Genomic DNA, 17,384 nt, shown 5'->3' on the forward strand with positions numbered 1-17,384 from the left:
AGTGATAACGTGAGCCAATCAGTAATCAGGTCAAGAAAAAGGAAAATAAAGTTTATGACAAAGAAGTTTTGTATTATTACTGTGAACTGGTGATGATATCAGGGGTTTCATGTATTTACAGCTGTGGCTGTTAACTCAGTGTGTCTGTAGTCAGACATATGAACACACAAACTGTGTTTTAGGCTTAAAAAGCACAAAGACAACATTGTTCATGGAGCCTCAAACTCTAAAAGCCACAAGACCTAAACTGTACGTTAATATGAAGTCATAACACACGTTATCTGACTCAGAGCGGATGTGAAAGTACACGTTGTTTATCGGACCGTGCAGGTACTCTCAGTTGAGGATCCCTGACACACACGTACAACAATGTAGGATTTTTACATGAAACTCTTAATACATTATTTTAGTGATTCTTTTTTTATAGTGTGTTTCTAGATTAAGTCAACAATCTTCTGCAGTATTGTGTCATACATGTGGCTACAGTAGTGGATGCTATGGTAATGTATTTGTGTCTTAACTGCAATGTTTGACGAATAAACAATAAAATCACATTGTTCAGGAGTTTATATAAACAACAAAACCACCACTGGGTTCAACAAACAACAACAATTACAATCAGTGATTCCATTGTCTTCAAGAAAGTCTGAGACTCAGCTCAGTGGGTGTTATGTTATGTCGGACTTTTTAGATGGGTTGAATTGAGTCGACTTACTTACTCAGATGATTCACAAACTCATCTTGAAACCTGAGCTCAGTGACTTCAGTGCACATTGATCTTTTCTCACACTGTCACTCTTTCACCAAACACTCTTCTGGAGGTGAATTACACACAAACACATGAAGATAAATCACACTATAATGGTCTTGTGAGGACATCTACAAAAACACACTATCCAATAACTGTTTTATTATTTTTGTTGTACTGCACATTAACTGTGTTATTGTGCTGTAATTTACCAGCAGTATAACTGGTATGAGTTTGTCATATGCAAACATCTGAGGAATGGATTGCAGCCCATTTCACCACAGCTTTATATGAAAACTACTCTAACAATCTGGTTATTAGTCATTCAGTCAATGTTCAGTTACATCCACTGGTTAAAAAATACTGACTGAATTTATGAGCAACTCTTTAGAGACCAACAGAGACACAAACTCACAGACTCAGAGAGGTGGAGATAAATTGAGGTTGTGATTTTCTGAAACTTCCTGTCACACACACAGTGGAGAGTTTGCATCCATCACGCTGTAAGTCAGAGTTTCTTTTTAAAGTAAAACTTGAATGTTAAATGTTGGATTTGTCATCATTTCATTCTTTCACTGTTATAACAATGTGCAGATTAATTTATGGACAAATTCTCTGTGTTGTTTATTGTGATATCATTATAGTCTAAATAAACACTGAGTCTGTATTTTTATATTGCTGTCGTTTATTTTACTCACTTTTTATTGAAAGCTTTGAACTCTACCTACCTCTCACTACCACAAAATACATAGTCCTTAATCAGTATTTTACTCATTTAATCAATAATCTACTTTCAGGATGAAGTACTATTAACAGTTAAAGGATAAATGTTACAGTTCTTTTCAATAATTAACAGTTAATTTCCTGTGAAATGATTGAGGAGTTAACATGTGAGGGCAGTTTGATGCTTTAAAGGATGTATTTAGATACACAGTCCATCTTAATACAAACATACATTGAAAGAGTTATTGATCACCTTTTCCTGAAGTGATGCTCATTGGACAAATCTTTTTATCATGAAATTCAAACAGTGATATTCTTAAAACAGACAAAATGTCTCCAAATATACAAACAGACTGTACAGGAGAAGAAGAACAGAAAAAGTAAAACACATAACTTCAGACATTATTTGACTTATTTCCACCAGTACATCTGTGGTCAGACAACATGTCACTTTGTCTGTGGATTAGTTATATCTGTTAGTCAGTCACAGCACATAAGGAGCTGAAAACAACAGATCACACTGATGCACTGAGACAGAAATAAAAGAAACTGAAACCAAATAAAAACTAAAATCAGCTCTAGAGTTTTTACCCTGTTCAACCTCAATGAAGACGTTTGTTTTATTTGTGTGTTTTCAAGAAGCAGACTAAAGGTTTTTGTCTTTCTTTATATTTTCAGAAGTCTACGATGCTGTATCCACTGCCATGTACCGGCATTGTTTTGTTTTACATTTTTCTTCTAATACAGTGTTTCACAGGTAATTTCATACAAAACACTCCAGTAACACATTCATATGTGTGTGTGTGTGTGTGTGTGTGTGTGTGTGTGTGTGTGTGTGTGTGTGTGTGTGTGTGTGGGTGTGTAGTTGTGTACTTAATACCGGTACTGTAAAGTTTTTACACACACAAACACACATATATACAATTTCCCCAGTGTGGGATCAATAAAGTCAATCTTATCTTGTTCCTGTACTCGCTGATACACGACTGCCATTCAAATGATGGTAGAGTCACATTTTATTCACACGCTCTGTGAGTTGTTGAGTTAGACATGAGGTCACATATTGACTGAGAAAATCAATAAATCAAATAAAAAATTAGAAAGAGGACAAAACAGACATTTTTAAACTTTACACTTTATGCTGCTGTCTGATATTTGTGATTGAAGCTCAAACTGTGATGAGTGTGAGTTAGATACAGACTCTGAGGCTCCAGCGGTCGATTGTCTTTGTTTTTGATGCAGTTTTATTAAATGTTTTCTTACTTTTAGAAAGTAAAAATGAATCCATTCAGTCTGATGACATGTATTATAACTATACTACTGTTTCTTGTTTGTTCTTTAGTTTGCGTTGCAGAGCAGTCAGAGTTGATTTGTTCAGATCAACCAATCGTAGCCCTGGCTGGTGATGATGTCATTCTACCATGTTACCTTGATCCTCCAATCAGTGCCAGTTCTGAGATAGTGGAGTGGACCAGACCTGGTTTAGACCCAAAGTACATCCATTTTCACCAAGATGGACGACTGATGTTTGAAACTCAAAATCCATCTTATTTTCTCCGAACGAGACTGTTTGTGGATGAACTGCAGAATGGAAACGTCTCCATGAAAATCTTCAAAGTGAAAGTCTCTGATGCAGGAAAATACTTTTGCTTCCTTGAATCAATGTTGAAGGAAGCTTCCATCCAACTCACTGTTGGTAAGTCAGACTTTCTGAAGATGATGAATTACACATTTCTGCTGACTGCAAAGATCAGTAATGTAACTTTATATTATAAGTAAGCAGCCATGATAAGACACAAAGAAAACAGTGCTATAAGTTATTTGTTGGATCTGAATCCACTGTTTGAAATTCCTCCTCTCTTCTCATCAGGTGTCGTCTCCACTCCCATCATAGAGGTTGTCTCCAATAACAGTAGAAGTGTAGTTTTACAGTGTGAGTCTAAAGGCTGGTATCCAGAGCCTGAGGTGGTCTGGCTGGACGGTGAGGGAAACCTCCTCTCTGCTGGACCTACAGAGACAGTCAGAGGTCCTGATGACCTCTATACTGTCAGCAGCAGAGTGACTGTGGAGAAGAGACACAGCAACAACTTCACCTGTAGAGTCCAACAGAAGGACATCAACCAGACCAGAGAGACACACATCTATGTTCCAGGTTATAAAGAGCTCTAAATATATTAAACATATTGTCACTGTTGAGCTATAGTTTGATTCAATAATGTCAATTCTGTTCTCTGTTCTATCTTTTCAGCTTATTCATTCACAGTTCAGTTATCTCCTGATTGGATTCTGATTATCACCACTCCTGTTTGCATTGTTGTGCTGTTATCACCCAGATAAAACGTAAGTCACATATTTATTTTCCTTTTTTATTCCAAGTTAATGTCAGAGCTATTTATTGACATACATACAGGCATAACGACATTAACTAAGCAAACAAAAATGGAATTGAATTGAATCTGAAATTATCTTCACTGCAGGAAATTTGGGGAAAATATAGGAAATAAAAGAAAATGTGTTAAAAATATTCCAGTTCAATTATCATATTTTTGTTCTGCTTGTGTAGTTTTCTCACTTTAACACTCATTCATTGATTAGACAAAAACACATGAACACAACAACTTCAACACTTTCCTGTTTCTGTTGGTTCACAGGCACAAAGTGGATCCTGAGGAATTTAATTAAACTGGAAGGAGATGTAACACATGGTGTGAAAGAGGCAATGTTAATGCTTGAAGGAAAGCCAAAAGTCCAGAAGCATAATGTAAATGTGAATGCAGCTCAACCTTTAGTGGATGGAACAGGAGGACCAGAGAGAGCAACTGGACAGAGTTCAGAGGTCGCAGTCAGAGGAAACATCAGGAGCAGGAAATAACACTGAAGACACTTTAAAACACAGAGAGACGCAGCGTTGAACGACGTGGACTAAAAAGCTTGTGAAGGGTCTGAGAACGAGGAGGAAATCATTGTGACACTGGAGGATATTCTCCATCTTTTCCTGGTCTACCAGCAGCATAACTTCCGTATATGCAGGTGATGCAGTTGCACAGGGGCCCACAGCAGTTCAGGGCCCATAACAAACCACTGGTATCTGCAACGCTGCTATAATATTGATTGACGTGAGCTGAACCGACATCATGTGCAGCCGATGAATTTCCTGTTCATCCTGTACATTCTCCCCCTTGGTAACCTCATACGTCGTCATGGTCTCTGCATCCACTGTTATGCTGATGATGTCAGGCTCTACATCTCCACTTAATCCATAACCAACACAGCCCAATCCACTCTGACACACTGCCTGACTCAAACTCAACTGTGACACATCTGAAATAATCTTCATCGGTCCAAAATCCTTCATCTTAAAACAGAAACAACTTCTGCTTCACCATTGACAGCACCACACTGTCTCCCTCCAACAGCAACCTCTCCTTTGAACACCACATCAACCAAATCCCCAGAACTGCCTTCTTCTACCTGGAAAAACTAGACTATTGGAACAGGATCTTGTATGGTACATCCTTCAAAGTCTTAAAGAAACTTCAGTACATCCAGGGTTAGGGTTAGGAAACTAATCATTCATACACACTCATAGCAAAATGAGGTTTCAGTGTCTTGCTCAGGGACACTTCAACATGCAGTGAGAGGAGCCAGGGATTGAACTGCCAGCCTTCCGATTAGTGGAACGACTCACTCTACCTCTGAGCCACAGCCGCCCTGCAAAGCCTCTGCTCTTCTGACACCAGCCTCCTGTCTCCACCACTGAGGACCAAGCACGGTCCCTGGGGTGAGCTGCCCCCTTCCATCTGGGACTCTCCCCAGAAATATCCGAGACTGTACCAATCCGTCCACTTTAAAAGCACTGATCAAAACCCACCTGTTCAGAACTGCCTTTAATGTTTGATTCATTGTTGAGTGTTGTGTATAGATGGATAGATCTATATACACACATTTCAAATAGAAACTTCTGTTTATACTTTAGTTTGACTGAATACTGAGACATCTGCATCCACCTTGCCCAATATGTCCAGCTAATCAACATTTAAATGCAATATCTGATCAATAATTTCACATTGCAGAGCTGTAACTAAACTTGACAGTGAGACTAGACAATTATTATCTTATTTTGAATTGATGTGTCTGTGAGGACTGCAGTCACCCCCATATATCACCAGGACTGATTCCAGACCTGTTATGGCTGTGTGAGTTCTCAGTTGACAGCAGGGAGTGGAAGAACCGGCTCTGTGGGTGAGGGCACTGACATTGAACAACTTTACCTGTAATGTGCAGGGTGAGGGTGGTGGCTGTGCTTTTGTTGGCTACTGCTTTCTGTTAAATAGATGTGATTACTTTAATTGTGAGTTCATTCATGCACATTGTTTTAGGTTTTTTAACACCTTTTTTGGATCTTAATGAGTCTTTTGTTAAGTGCGTCACAAGATCTCAGCGACTTTCAATCTTTGTTGTCCTGATTTCTCGACAATATCTGTAACAGATCATCATCAGAGGACTCTGACACAGACGGAGTTTGTGGTTCTTATTGCGGAGGGTTTTCACGAATTTACAGTTAACTCTTTCTGTAGTCAGACAGCTGACAGAGTACTTTATTTATGTCATAGAGAACAAACATCACAGTGGAGGGTTTGCTTTCCTCATTCTGCAGGTAAGAGTCATTTAAAACTTAAAGATTAAATGTGTTAAATTAAATGTTCTATGTTGTTTCTGTTGAGGGATAATACCAGACGAGGTGCATTTGCCTCCATGAAGTCCATTAATTCCTGATTATGGACTAATGGAAGATAGATACTTTATTCATCCCCAAGGGGAAATTTACAAGGGACGGGTCCAGGTGTGTGTATGCTTGGCTTTCAGGAGCCCTTATTGCCTAACCAGGAAATTAAGATTGTGACTACTTCAAACCTATGACATTCATCTGTTGGTGACTTTTGAAACACTGCAATAGAAACACTTTGCTGGGACATTCATTTTGGTTTCTGCTCCTCACTACGAAACTATTATTCGCTGTCATGGTGACAGTTTATAAAGGCAACCACGCGCACTAACGGAGTACACTCGAGTTTGAATGAATAGATGATATTCCCCTGCGTGAGATGGCGGGTTCAAGTCAGTAGGTTCTCCTGCATTTTCCAGATTCACAGGGCTCTCAAATGTGTAAATGAGTTCAAAGCAAGCACTATAGGGAATGGCAATGTATGTGACAAAACACTGCAAACGTCAATAGAAGGTCCAAAATACTCATGTTATCGGTCTTATGTCATGGTTGTTTTTAATGTTTGTAATTACACCCAGCCTATAAATGAATCAGTCTGAGGTATGAGATTAATGTGTGCACTATCTGTGTTTACCACAGTTTATCTCACTCATCATCACACAGATAGTCTACAAAATTCAGCAGTTTAGTCTACATATGCACGTCACAACTTTGTGAAGTCTCTCCCTCCCTCTCCCATCTTAATCTTTTCCTTTAATTGGCCCGTCTCAGATATGGCTTTTTCTTTGAGACTCTGCCTAGAAGGCCAGCATCCTGAAGTCGTCTCTTTGCTGTTGATGTAGAGACTGGTGTTTTGCGGGTACCATTTAATGATGTTTCCAGTTGAGGACCTGTGAGGCGTCTGTTTCTCAGACTAGAGACTCTAATGTACTTGTCCTCTTCCTCAGTTGTGCACTGGGGCCTCCCACTTCTCTATAGTGGAATGACATTTCTAAGTGACCCCAAATCCTATAAAATATCCTAACAAAATGTCTGTCATCTGTTTTTGACCTTGTCCTGTCTCAGTCTACGCTGAGTCTCTCTCCCCCTTTAAAAGTGTCCTGCAGCGTTTAGTGCTTCAGTGCATCCTTTACCTTAATAAATTATTCTTATTTGAAGTGTTATTGACTGTGACATTAGCTCTCTATCCAAATGAGCTATGAGACAGTGAAACCAAAGACAAACTAAAATCAACTCTAGTTTCTGCCCTGTTCAACCTTATTTTCCACTAAAAGACATTTGACTTATTTGTGTGTTGTTTTTAAACTACCAGACTTTTTTTATCTTCAGATGCTGCTCATTGGACAGTTCTTCAGGACCCACATTCCTGTGCTTATTATCATTCTTCTAATACAGAGTTTAACAGGTAGTTTCTACATTAATAATTAGAAAAAACTAATTTTAGTTGTTGAGACATTTCACATTGAACTAAGGTCAATAGATTTAACTCTCTGGGAAACTCTGTGAAGAACATTTAATGAGATCCAATGCAATATTTCCAACCTGATACAGAACATTTTATTCACAGTCTCCCTCTTCAGTTACACATAATGTCACATATCGACTGAGGGAAAAAAAACTGTAGTCAACAAGAAAAAATTAGAAAGAGACAAAAAGACTTCATCCACAAACATTTTAACAGTGTTTTCTTTGTTTTTGATGCAGTTTTATTAAATGTGTTCTTACTTTTAGAAAGTAAAAATAAATCCATTCAGTCTGATGACATGTATTATAACTATACTACTGTTTCTTGTTTGTTCTTTAGTTTGCGTTGCAGAGCAGTCAGAGTTGATTTGTTCACATCAACCAATCGTAGCCCTGGCTGGTGATGATGTCATTCTACCACGTTACCTTGATCCTCCAATCAGTGCCAGTTCTGAGTCTGGGTCTGGCTGGACGGTGAGGGAAACCTCCTCTCTGCTGGACCTACAGAGACAGTCAGAGGTCCTGATGACCTCTATACTGTCAGCAGCAGAGTGACTGTGGAGAAGAGACACAGCAACAACTTCACCTGTAGAGTCCAACAGAAGGACATCAACCAGACCAGAGAGACACACATCTATGTTCCAGGTTATAAAGAGCTCTAAATATATTAAACATATTGTCACTGTTGAGCTCTAGTTTGATTCAATAATGTCATTCTGTTCTCTCTTCTATCTTTTCAGCTTATTCATTCACAGTTCAGTCGTCTCCTGATTTGATTCTGATTATCACCACTCCTGTTTGCATTGTTGATTTATTCACAGTTCTGTGGTCTTTTTATTAGATTTTTTGGATCATCATCATTCCTGTTTGTATTAATGTGCTGCAAGTTCCTGTCAGAGCTCTTTATTGACATACATACAGGCATAACAACAGTAACTAAGCAAACAGTCTGAAATGATCTTCACTGCAGGAAATTTGGGGAAAATGGAGGAAATAAAAGAAAATGTGTTGCTTTCAAAAGCTTTCTCTCATTTGGAAATGTTCTGTTTATGAAAGTCACTGTGATGTTAAAAAATATTCCAGTTCAATTATCATATTTTTGTTCTGCTTGTGTCGTTTTCTCACTTTAACACTCATTCATTGATTAGACAAAAACACATGAACACAACAACTTCAACACTTTCCTGTTTCTGTTTGAACACAGACAGAAAGAGGAAGCAGAAGAATGAATAAAGGTCCCAAAGAGGCAAATTATACTAATACAACAGTTTTTTCTTGCTTTTCATCTTTGAGGCAACATCCAGAGAGACTCTGTATCAATCAGTGTAATCCATTTTACACATAATGATCATTAAGAAACAAAAACATCCTTCAGTCTGCACTGGATGTCAGACAGTTTGTAGCATTGAATGAAAATTTATTTTAACTAAAGAAGTTAATGTAAGGTTTAAAAATCGGACAGTAAAATATGATTATATGAGTTATTTAAAACTTTGAATGGGTCGATTAGGTTGTATGTAATATCTCTTCATGGGGCCCCTGTGAACAGACAAATAATGAACTCAGTAACAAATGTGCTGCAGCCTAACATTAACTCAAAGTGACTGAACTACTTACATAATAAAAAAATAAAAACTCATGAAGCTCATGTTGTCCTTTTTTAAACACTTTATTTATATATTATCAGTTTACAGAACAAATTCAAACATTAGCAGACATTAGTCCAAATTCTATAAAGGGGGAATTAATTGCTCAGCTTAATACAGTGTGTGTGTGTGTGTGTGTGTGTGTGTGTGTGTGTGTGTGTGTGTGTGTGTGTGTGTGTGTGTGTGTGTGTCAGTATGTTGGAAAAGGCACTGAGGCGTCTTTGGTCAACTTCATATCAGCTTATAAATACAATAATACAAAGATTCAAGTGTTATAGAGACGTCAGCAGACTTAAATTAACGGAGTAACTGATTACTATCCACCAACTGTTCATCAGTTTAGTGTTCAAACACTTTCCTCAAGTAAAACCAACCAACTGCAGTAATCCAGACAACTTCACAGGCACTGATGAATACCAGTGTAACATTTCATAGCTTCCTGTGTGAAACGGGTTGAAATGACTTACAGGTTACATCTCAACAGGAAACAAATCCCTACAGATTTCCCAACTTCCAGCATTAAATAAAGACATTAGGTCTGTGGTTCCCAACTGTAAGCACAGTCAACCTATAGTTTATGTTTATATAATGAACACAGGAGGCCTATTTCTCAGCATCTCATTATTCTCTGTGAGGAAAACTATTAGTTTTTAGATTATTATTTAAGATGTAAACTTTGAGCTGATCACAAGCTGCAAATATAACCTCCACTCTCTATTAAACACAGAGTCTCTGCATTAGAAAAGTCAACAGTTAAAACAACCAAAGAGCTAAAATCTCTCATGTAATATTCACAGGAAATAATCTGCTCAAATTCATCCAAATCACTTGTTTTACACAATATGAGATCCATAAAATACGTCACTTAGTCAGGGGTCGACAGTTTACTCAGTGATAGAAAAGGAGTCCCAGAACTGACTCACACTGTCATTAAAAACAGATCTGTTCCTTCCAGTGTGCAAAACAAGACATAAAGTGCCCTCTAGTGTCCTAGCTAAGCTCTTTCACTATAAATGCATCATGAATTTCTAAGCACTGGTGCCTCACTACCTTATTCCTGGTGGTTGGAATGGATGGGAACGGGGGAGTCTTGGATCCTCCAGCCTCGTTCCTCCGGTGGTAGCGAGTTTCCCATCTATTCCTGAACCCAGTGGTACACTCTGAGGCTATGAAACATGCTGAAGATGCTGAAGATGAATTCACTATATCAGACTAAAGGTCAGAACGTTTGGGGTCATATTCAAGTAGTTTTGTCTGGCAGTCTTTGGTCCTTCAATATATATTCAACAGTAGCAGTAACGGTTTCAGATTAGCTTTAGAATATATTCCTCTATACTATATTAATATATACTCTTATATATATGAAAATGACTGGCAAGATGACTTCCACTTTCCTCTCTGAGAACACAATCACATCCCTCCTGGATTAACTTGACAGCTGGTGAAACATCTGTGCTTTCATGCTTTACATCCACACTGATGCAAACAGCAGCTGGAGATAATCACATATTCTTGGCACAGACGAAGTTCTTCTCCTTGGAGCAGCGTACCGCACTGAACCATGGCTCATCTGGAGACAAGAAAAGATACAACAGAAGACATCAGGAGTTACATTGGGGGGAAAAACTCTTTATGTTAATAAAGCAAACAAAAAAAGTTTGGTGTAAATGTCTTTACCTCCAACCTTCAAGATGATGCAGGGGTCTTTTCCACGGTACTTGTTAACACGGAACCAAACATTCAGCTTGAATTCAGATCCGTCGGTGTTCCTAATCGATCCCTGACAAACACAAAGGTGAAGATCTTCCATCAGGATCCGTCCTCCCATCCATCAGTTTACCAACCCTGCCAATCTGCTCTCACATTCACTGCTTACCTCTGATCTCTGGGCTCCAATCCAAATAGTTTGGGGACGAGGGTCGGCACGCCAGGTCAAACAGAGCAGGTTATAAAGCTCGTTATAACCGTGCAGTGACACCAGGTCACTGTTCAAGGTTCTGCAGTGTTCCTGAAATCAACAGTGAGTGTTGGTCTTCACCTTTATCATCACTGTCTGAGGATTCATGTGTCTGTGTGTGTTTCTATCACCTGTGCCTCATGGAAAGTTTTCTGGCTCTGGATGTATGTAGCGCACCGATTCTCATCAATGCGGCTCCATCCTTCAGAGCATGGGTTATCTCGATGCTCGAGACATATTTTCCTTATTGAAAAAGCTGTGAGAACAAGACAAGTGCTTTAACTAACAGGTTTATTGGGCTTTAGTTCAGTAGTGGTCGGTGATTGTGTAGTGACTTACGTCCGGCTGTCACAGTGTCCAAAGAGTACACCAGCAGCAGGACGGCAGTGACCACCACAGTTAGACGCATAGCTCAGACCTCACTGACCCTCAGGGCTCCACAGCTGGAATATGACCTGCAGATGTGACAGTTTGTGAATATTTGCTGGACAATGCACCAGACACAGTCAATAGTCTGGCACATAACTAAATAGGAAGTAAGCCTTTTGTGGCGATTTTGATCTGATTTACATAGAGGGGGCACCCCTGGACACTCCTCAGTGTAGTCTTCCTCAGCTCACTCTCCTTACTTTTGGTTCACATTGAGCATTTTAGATATATTTTCTTTGCTTCTTAAATATTGTTCTTCTTCAGCTGCTCCAGTCCCTGCTTTTTTTTTGTTTTGAGCATTTCAATAAGACATTTGTTTAATTGTGGAACACGTCTCCATGGGCCTTTATTAACTATCCAAATAATTAAGGTTAGAGGTTAAAGTATTTCATGGGGTGCAATTCCTTAGGTGGCATTGCTGGTCCTTATTGCCCTTCCCACACTCTTAACCCGAATTAAGTTGAATTTACTCGCAAATCGCGTGGAAACCCGTTGCCTTATACCACTTTAGTTTTTACACAAGCTGAAACTAAACTTGTCGAGTTGTATTAACATGGAACCTTAAGTTTAGTATTTATATTTATTAGTAGTGTGTACTCAAAATCATTAGATAAAACTAGCTATTATGACTTGTTATTGCTACTCATAATTTATTACAATTACTGTATTTTCACCTCTAAATGCTCCAGTGCATTTTAATTTTAAGAAAAATGGCAAAACACAGCCAATCTTGTTATGACAAACTTAACATCAGGTCAACATCAACACATCCAACCTAAAATGATTAATCTGAATAAGGTCATTTCAAATCATTGAAACGATTATGCGTGTGTGTGTGTGTCTGGGTTTTTCGTGTATCTGTTCGTCCGCTTGTTTTACAGAAAATATAAAGATTTACACCACAGGTAAGAAAGTGTTTTACTGGTGTGGCAAAAAAAAAAATGTAGTCAACAGCTTCTTACAGTACACTTGACATCTCTTTACAATTTGAGCTGATTTTTTAAAGTCTGTAGCTTCGACTTCAGCTTGAATGTTGTCCATCACGACTTCAATGATGATTTTCAATGAGGCTGGACTGAGATGCTGGGAAGATGTGAGCACAGCACCTTCATCTTCAATGAGAAGTGTCTCAATGTCCAGGTCACGAAAAGAATCATCATCATCAGATTCCTAAATAAAGAATAACAGAAGAGCACAATCATTACATTAGATTTCTTATTTGAAAAACAACTTTGTTAACATAAACTCTTTTTAAAAACCTGTGAAAAACAATGCCAAGTACATAATGTGTATGGACCTACATTGGTCTGTTCTGCGTCAACAACTGTCCAACATTCCCTCTCTTGGATCGAAATAACTCGAGGAGACAAGCACTGTGCCGATCGATGCTGCTCATGCTGAACTATACAAAGCAGCTAAACCATCTGCAACCAGCGACCTCACTGTCTTCTGATTCAGGGGTGTCATTTGGAGGCTCATGTTCTTCTTGGGCCATTTCATTAGTTACACAACTAGAGACTATTTCTGACCTGAACATCCTCCAGTTGTGTGTTCTGTGCTCCTTACTTCTGTGTGCATTAAATGTAGAATACACATTTGTGTGAAAGTTACAGCCATTATATAGAAGGGTGCAGAAAAATCACATGACTGACAGTGAAAGGTTACTTGGGCAGTTTCACTCAGTTGTGCACCCTGGGTTTTCTGCTGGATCTTTTGCTAAGTGGACCTTATGTGTGTACAGTGCATTAATGGAGTTGAATGTGCACACACATTCTTGGTGTAAGCAGGGAAATGGGACAGTTCTACTATAGTTTCCGTGTTTTAACCGATAATGTTTTAACTCACAATAATTCCACTTCCACAGCATCCTCACACCACAAGGATCTGTAAAAATAGAAAACAAGAAAACGTTGAGCTCAACGACTCAGCTCAACAATGTCACTGTTAAATACAATAAGGTAATAGAACCGAAACGACGCCTGTCTTACAGAGAAAATGCGCTGCACAACGTGAACACCTCCACAGCGCCTGCGCCACTCCTCTACCCCGACAGCGGTTGAATCGCTTTTCTATTGCGTTATATAAATGCTACAGTCGAGCTAACTCGGTATGTGAGCCGTCCTCAGACTGTTAACACTAAGCTAACTTTAACATTCAGCTGACACTTTTTTGAGTGGACATTAGCTAGTGTAAGCAATAAGCATGTATTAACACCATGCACAGGTTCAAACAGTAACATTAGACAAAAATAAAATTAAACTGCGTCAACAAATTATCTGCAAGCTTTTGGGTATTAAAAAAAATCCCACAAAGATAACTAGGCTACAATAGTTATTTTACATACTAACCATTCCACTTGGAGTAAGGTTGCTTCCTGGTCAGGGTAGTACCGTCTGCTGCCGATGGCTGTGCTCATCCCGCCAGGTGTAGAGCCGCTTGGACGCACGTTACAACAGACGCTGGTCTTGTGACCAGGCAGGTTTTTGAATTACCCCCCTCAAGTTATCTCTGCTAAACCTGATTAGTGCAATGAATCTTTCAGCTAAATAGTACAAACAACTAATGTTGTTCAGTAATGATAGCAGGTTTTTACTAAACATAAAAGAATAAGTAAGGATCACTCGTAAGTTTAAGTAGAAACAAAATCTGGGTTTACAGTGCACATGTTGTATGTGCATTCACTCATATCACTGAGTCTATTGTAGTATAAAATTTGGTGTAGGTTAGTGCATATTACAAGTTAGTAATCAATTAATCACACAATAATCACACAAAAGTTTTAGGTTTTCTTATGCACTGTTGTTTGTTCACACAGATAACTGGAAATCAAGTAGAGAGCACTATGTTTTAAGTAATGATGATTTTGAGTGTTAAGTAGAATAGACAAGGATGTTAATGAAGGCATGTGTTTTAAGTTTATATGATTTCATGAAAAGCACAAATACAAGTTTTCTTATCAGTAGTAAGCACCATGGTTATTTAGTAAAAGTTTGATTTAATGTGTGGAACATATAGAATGTGTGGTTGTAACACAAGTTTCTTATCATATTATAAAGTTTATAAAGTTTTTAAAAAATACAGTAAAAGACATCTGTGACATAATGGTGTAAGGAAAAGGTAATAAATGGTTTTTAAAAATTAGAAGTACAGCAAACTAGATTCTAATGGTGTAATCATGATGAAAGGAGAGCCAAAGAAAATGTCATGGCCTACTAGTGTAGGCCATGAAGCCTGTGGGTTCTGTGATAAGAACATAGGCCTGACGAGGCAGGCAAGTAAGACGCCAGTTGGATGGGACGTGAGCAAAACAAAGGCAGGATAATTGGGCTGATAAGACAACCACTAGGATGGCGCATGGGCCCAACAAGAGCAAAATAATTGGGACCCACGTACTGGTGGACATTTAGGGTCTTTTCAAAGTAGATATACACCATTATGTTGTGGATGGAAAAGGTAGAAGGTGGGCAGGACTTGTGACAGGAGGGCAAAAGTATATAAGAAGAAGCTTTGTGAGGATGAATTCAGTCTTTCCATGGAGGGCTCGGGCTTTGTTTGTCTGTCAAGATAATAAAGCTCTATTCTACTGCCAACTTTGATGAATCCTGATTGTTATTTTTCCACTAATTTGGACTTAGAAAATCGTATGTTGGACAATCTTCTGATCAAAAAGAGAACTCGTTCTGACCCAGACCCAACACTATCAACCTTCACTGGTTGACTGCATTCAGCTTGTGTGAATGGGATGTAATCTCCCACTCTCACCCTGCGCTGCCTGTCGTCGGTAATGTTTGCACCACAGGAAAACACACTGAGTTGGGCTACTGCTTATTCGGATAAACAATGAGTGTTTGGAGCGTTTGTTGTGTGGTGTGCCACTGCAGGTATGGCCCTTGTGCAGCTGGGGGCACTACATCAATTATGGGTGTGACTTGTGTCCAGTCACATTCTTTTCTGCCGCTTTGTTTGAGCTTTGAGTAGCACAGTTTCCATGCTGTCTTTCATGGGGGAAGGAATGTCAGTTTCATCTATGACATTCCACCGACACGGCATCTAACATCCAGGGGCTCATGAGTTTTAACAAATCTGAAAACGTTCTCTCAATAGAGACTCATAGATTTGTGATTTGTGAGGCAGAAACAGTATCTTCAACTACTTGAAGACTGAGGTGATATATTCTTTTACATAGTGTAGTATAAAATCTAATGCATGCGGATGACTGTTATATGCTAAAAATTCTATTAATCACACAAAATGCTGGAAATAATGGTATAAGCACTGTATATTAATCACACAGAAAAATCAAGTAATGAGCACTGTATTCAAGTAGAGTTGATTTTATGGTCAATATGATTTAAGTAAGGTTGATTTTATGTGAGCACACAAAACTGTTAATGAAGTAGAGAGCACCATTGTTTTAGTGAAAGTTTGATTTAATGGTTTGATTTAAAAGTAGAGAGGAATATTGAATGTGTAGTTGTAGCAAGAAATAAGTAATGTTTGTACCAAAAAATATGTGAATGATTGTAACACAAGCTTCTTGTCATTTTATAAGGTTTATAAAGATTTAAAAATACAGAACATTATGTCATGGATCGAGAAAAACAGACAGTTGGGCAGGACTTATAATTACTATAAGTGTATAAAAGGTGATGTTCTGACATGAAAATTCAGTCTTTCCATGGATGACTCGGGTTTTAATCTTCTGCAAAGGGAATAAAGCTCTACTGCCTACTTGGATGAATCCTGGCTGTTTCTTTTCCATCTAAAGAAAATACTATTTGGACCCAAATTTTCCATTCAAAGGATAATATTAATGGACCTGATTTGGATTAAAATCTGAGATGTTGGATATAATCTTCTGATCAGAAAAACCTGTTTTACTGAGAACCAACAATAGTCTAATATAGAGTTGCACTCTATATTTCCGACAAGACAATTCTTTGCAACACTCACGCAGGTTTTCTCAATCACACTATGGAACACTTAACACCTCGCCTAATTTAGCCTCAGATTGCAAATTTTCTCTCAGTGCGCCTATCTAAGCCAAACAGCAGACAGACCACTGCCCCTCCGCTCCTTTCCAACAGACAAACCACATTTATGACACAAACAGTAACACAGAACAAATCCACACAAACCAACAAAAAACATGAATCATAAGTCCTAATTTGAAGCTTCTTAATTTTACTGTAATCTATTTCTCTCTTTTACTCTTTTAAGCTTTTAGGCTTTACTCTATTCTCTTTTTTACTCTTATGCTCTTTTTACTTCTTCACTTCTTTTTTACTCTAGTCTGCAGACTCTTATCTTATCTTTTATCTTTTCTTTATTCTTCACTTTTCTTCACTTAATGGACAGCCTGCCCTTTCACACTTTTGCTTGAAAGTTCTCCAGTGTCTTTCAGAAAGTCACTTTTAAGGCCTTTAGTCCTTTGTACCCGCACCATCACAGTAAGCAGCAGCATACCTAGGGAAATGTTTGTCTCACCATACATGTCCTTCACATTCATTCTGGCATCTCAGTATGCTTGTTTTTCTTTCCCCATTCACTACCTACATATGAGAACAACCATGAATATTAAGCAGATGTTTCTTACATTCCAGCATGTGAACATCATAAGTTTCTCACACAGAGAAAATATACCTCAAGGATTCAGCAAATGAAAGCAGAGACAATAGTAAATCCTTTCTT

At 38.4% G+C, this 17,384-nt stretch overlaps 1 protein-coding gene and 1 long non-coding RNA gene across 2 annotated transcripts; one reads left to right on the plus strand and one right to left on the minus strand.

The window, feature by feature from the left end:
- Nucleotides 1-1,118: 1,118 nt before the first annotated feature.
- LOC127360635 (butyrophilin subfamily 2 member A2-like) lies at nucleotides 1,119-8,926 on the plus strand. Its single transcript, XM_051395091.1, has 5 exons — nucleotides 1,119-1,251; nucleotides 2,150-2,228; nucleotides 2,814-3,167; nucleotides 3,342-3,623; nucleotides 8,402-8,926. The coding sequence occupies exons 2-5, from the start codon at nucleotides 2,159-2,161 to the stop codon at nucleotides 8,500-8,502; spliced, it is 807 nt and encodes a 268-aa protein (XP_051251051.1). The 5' UTR covers nucleotides 1,119-1,251; nucleotides 2,150-2,158; the 3' UTR covers nucleotides 8,503-8,926.
- A 1,002-nt stretch (nucleotides 8,927-9,928) lies between these two features.
- On the minus strand, nucleotides 9,929-11,519 carry LOC127360639 (uncharacterized). The gene is made up of 4 exons (XR_007883860.1): nucleotides 11,396-11,519; nucleotides 11,184-11,315; nucleotides 10,985-11,087; nucleotides 9,929-10,877 (listed from the first exon to the last, which is right to left on the minus strand). It is a non-coding gene; the product is annotated as an uncharacterized LOC127360639 (long non-coding RNA).
- Nucleotides 11,520-17,384: the final 5,865 nt, after the last annotated feature.

Source organism: Dicentrarchus labrax, unplaced genomic scaffold, assembly GCF_905237075.1.
Source record: "Dicentrarchus labrax unplaced genomic scaffold, dlabrax2021, whole genome shotgun sequence".
Classification (NCBI taxonomy): Eukaryota; Metazoa; Chordata; class Actinopteri; family Moronidae; genus Dicentrarchus; species Dicentrarchus labrax.

Bases quoted from the DNA above. Each gene is read 5' to 3' on its own strand.
- LOC127360635 (XM_051395091.1), top strand. From the start codon at position 2,159: ATGCTGTATCCACTGCCATGTACCGGCATTGTTTTGTTTTACATTTTT. The intron at 3,168-3,341 runs GTAAGTCAGACT...TCTTCTCATCAG, and splicing joins TTCCATCCAACTCACTGTTG to GTGTCGTCTCCACTCCCATC. The intron at 3,624-8,401 runs GTTATAAAGAGC...CTATCTTTTCAG, and splicing joins GACACACATCTATGTTCCAG to CTTATTCATTCACAGTTCAG.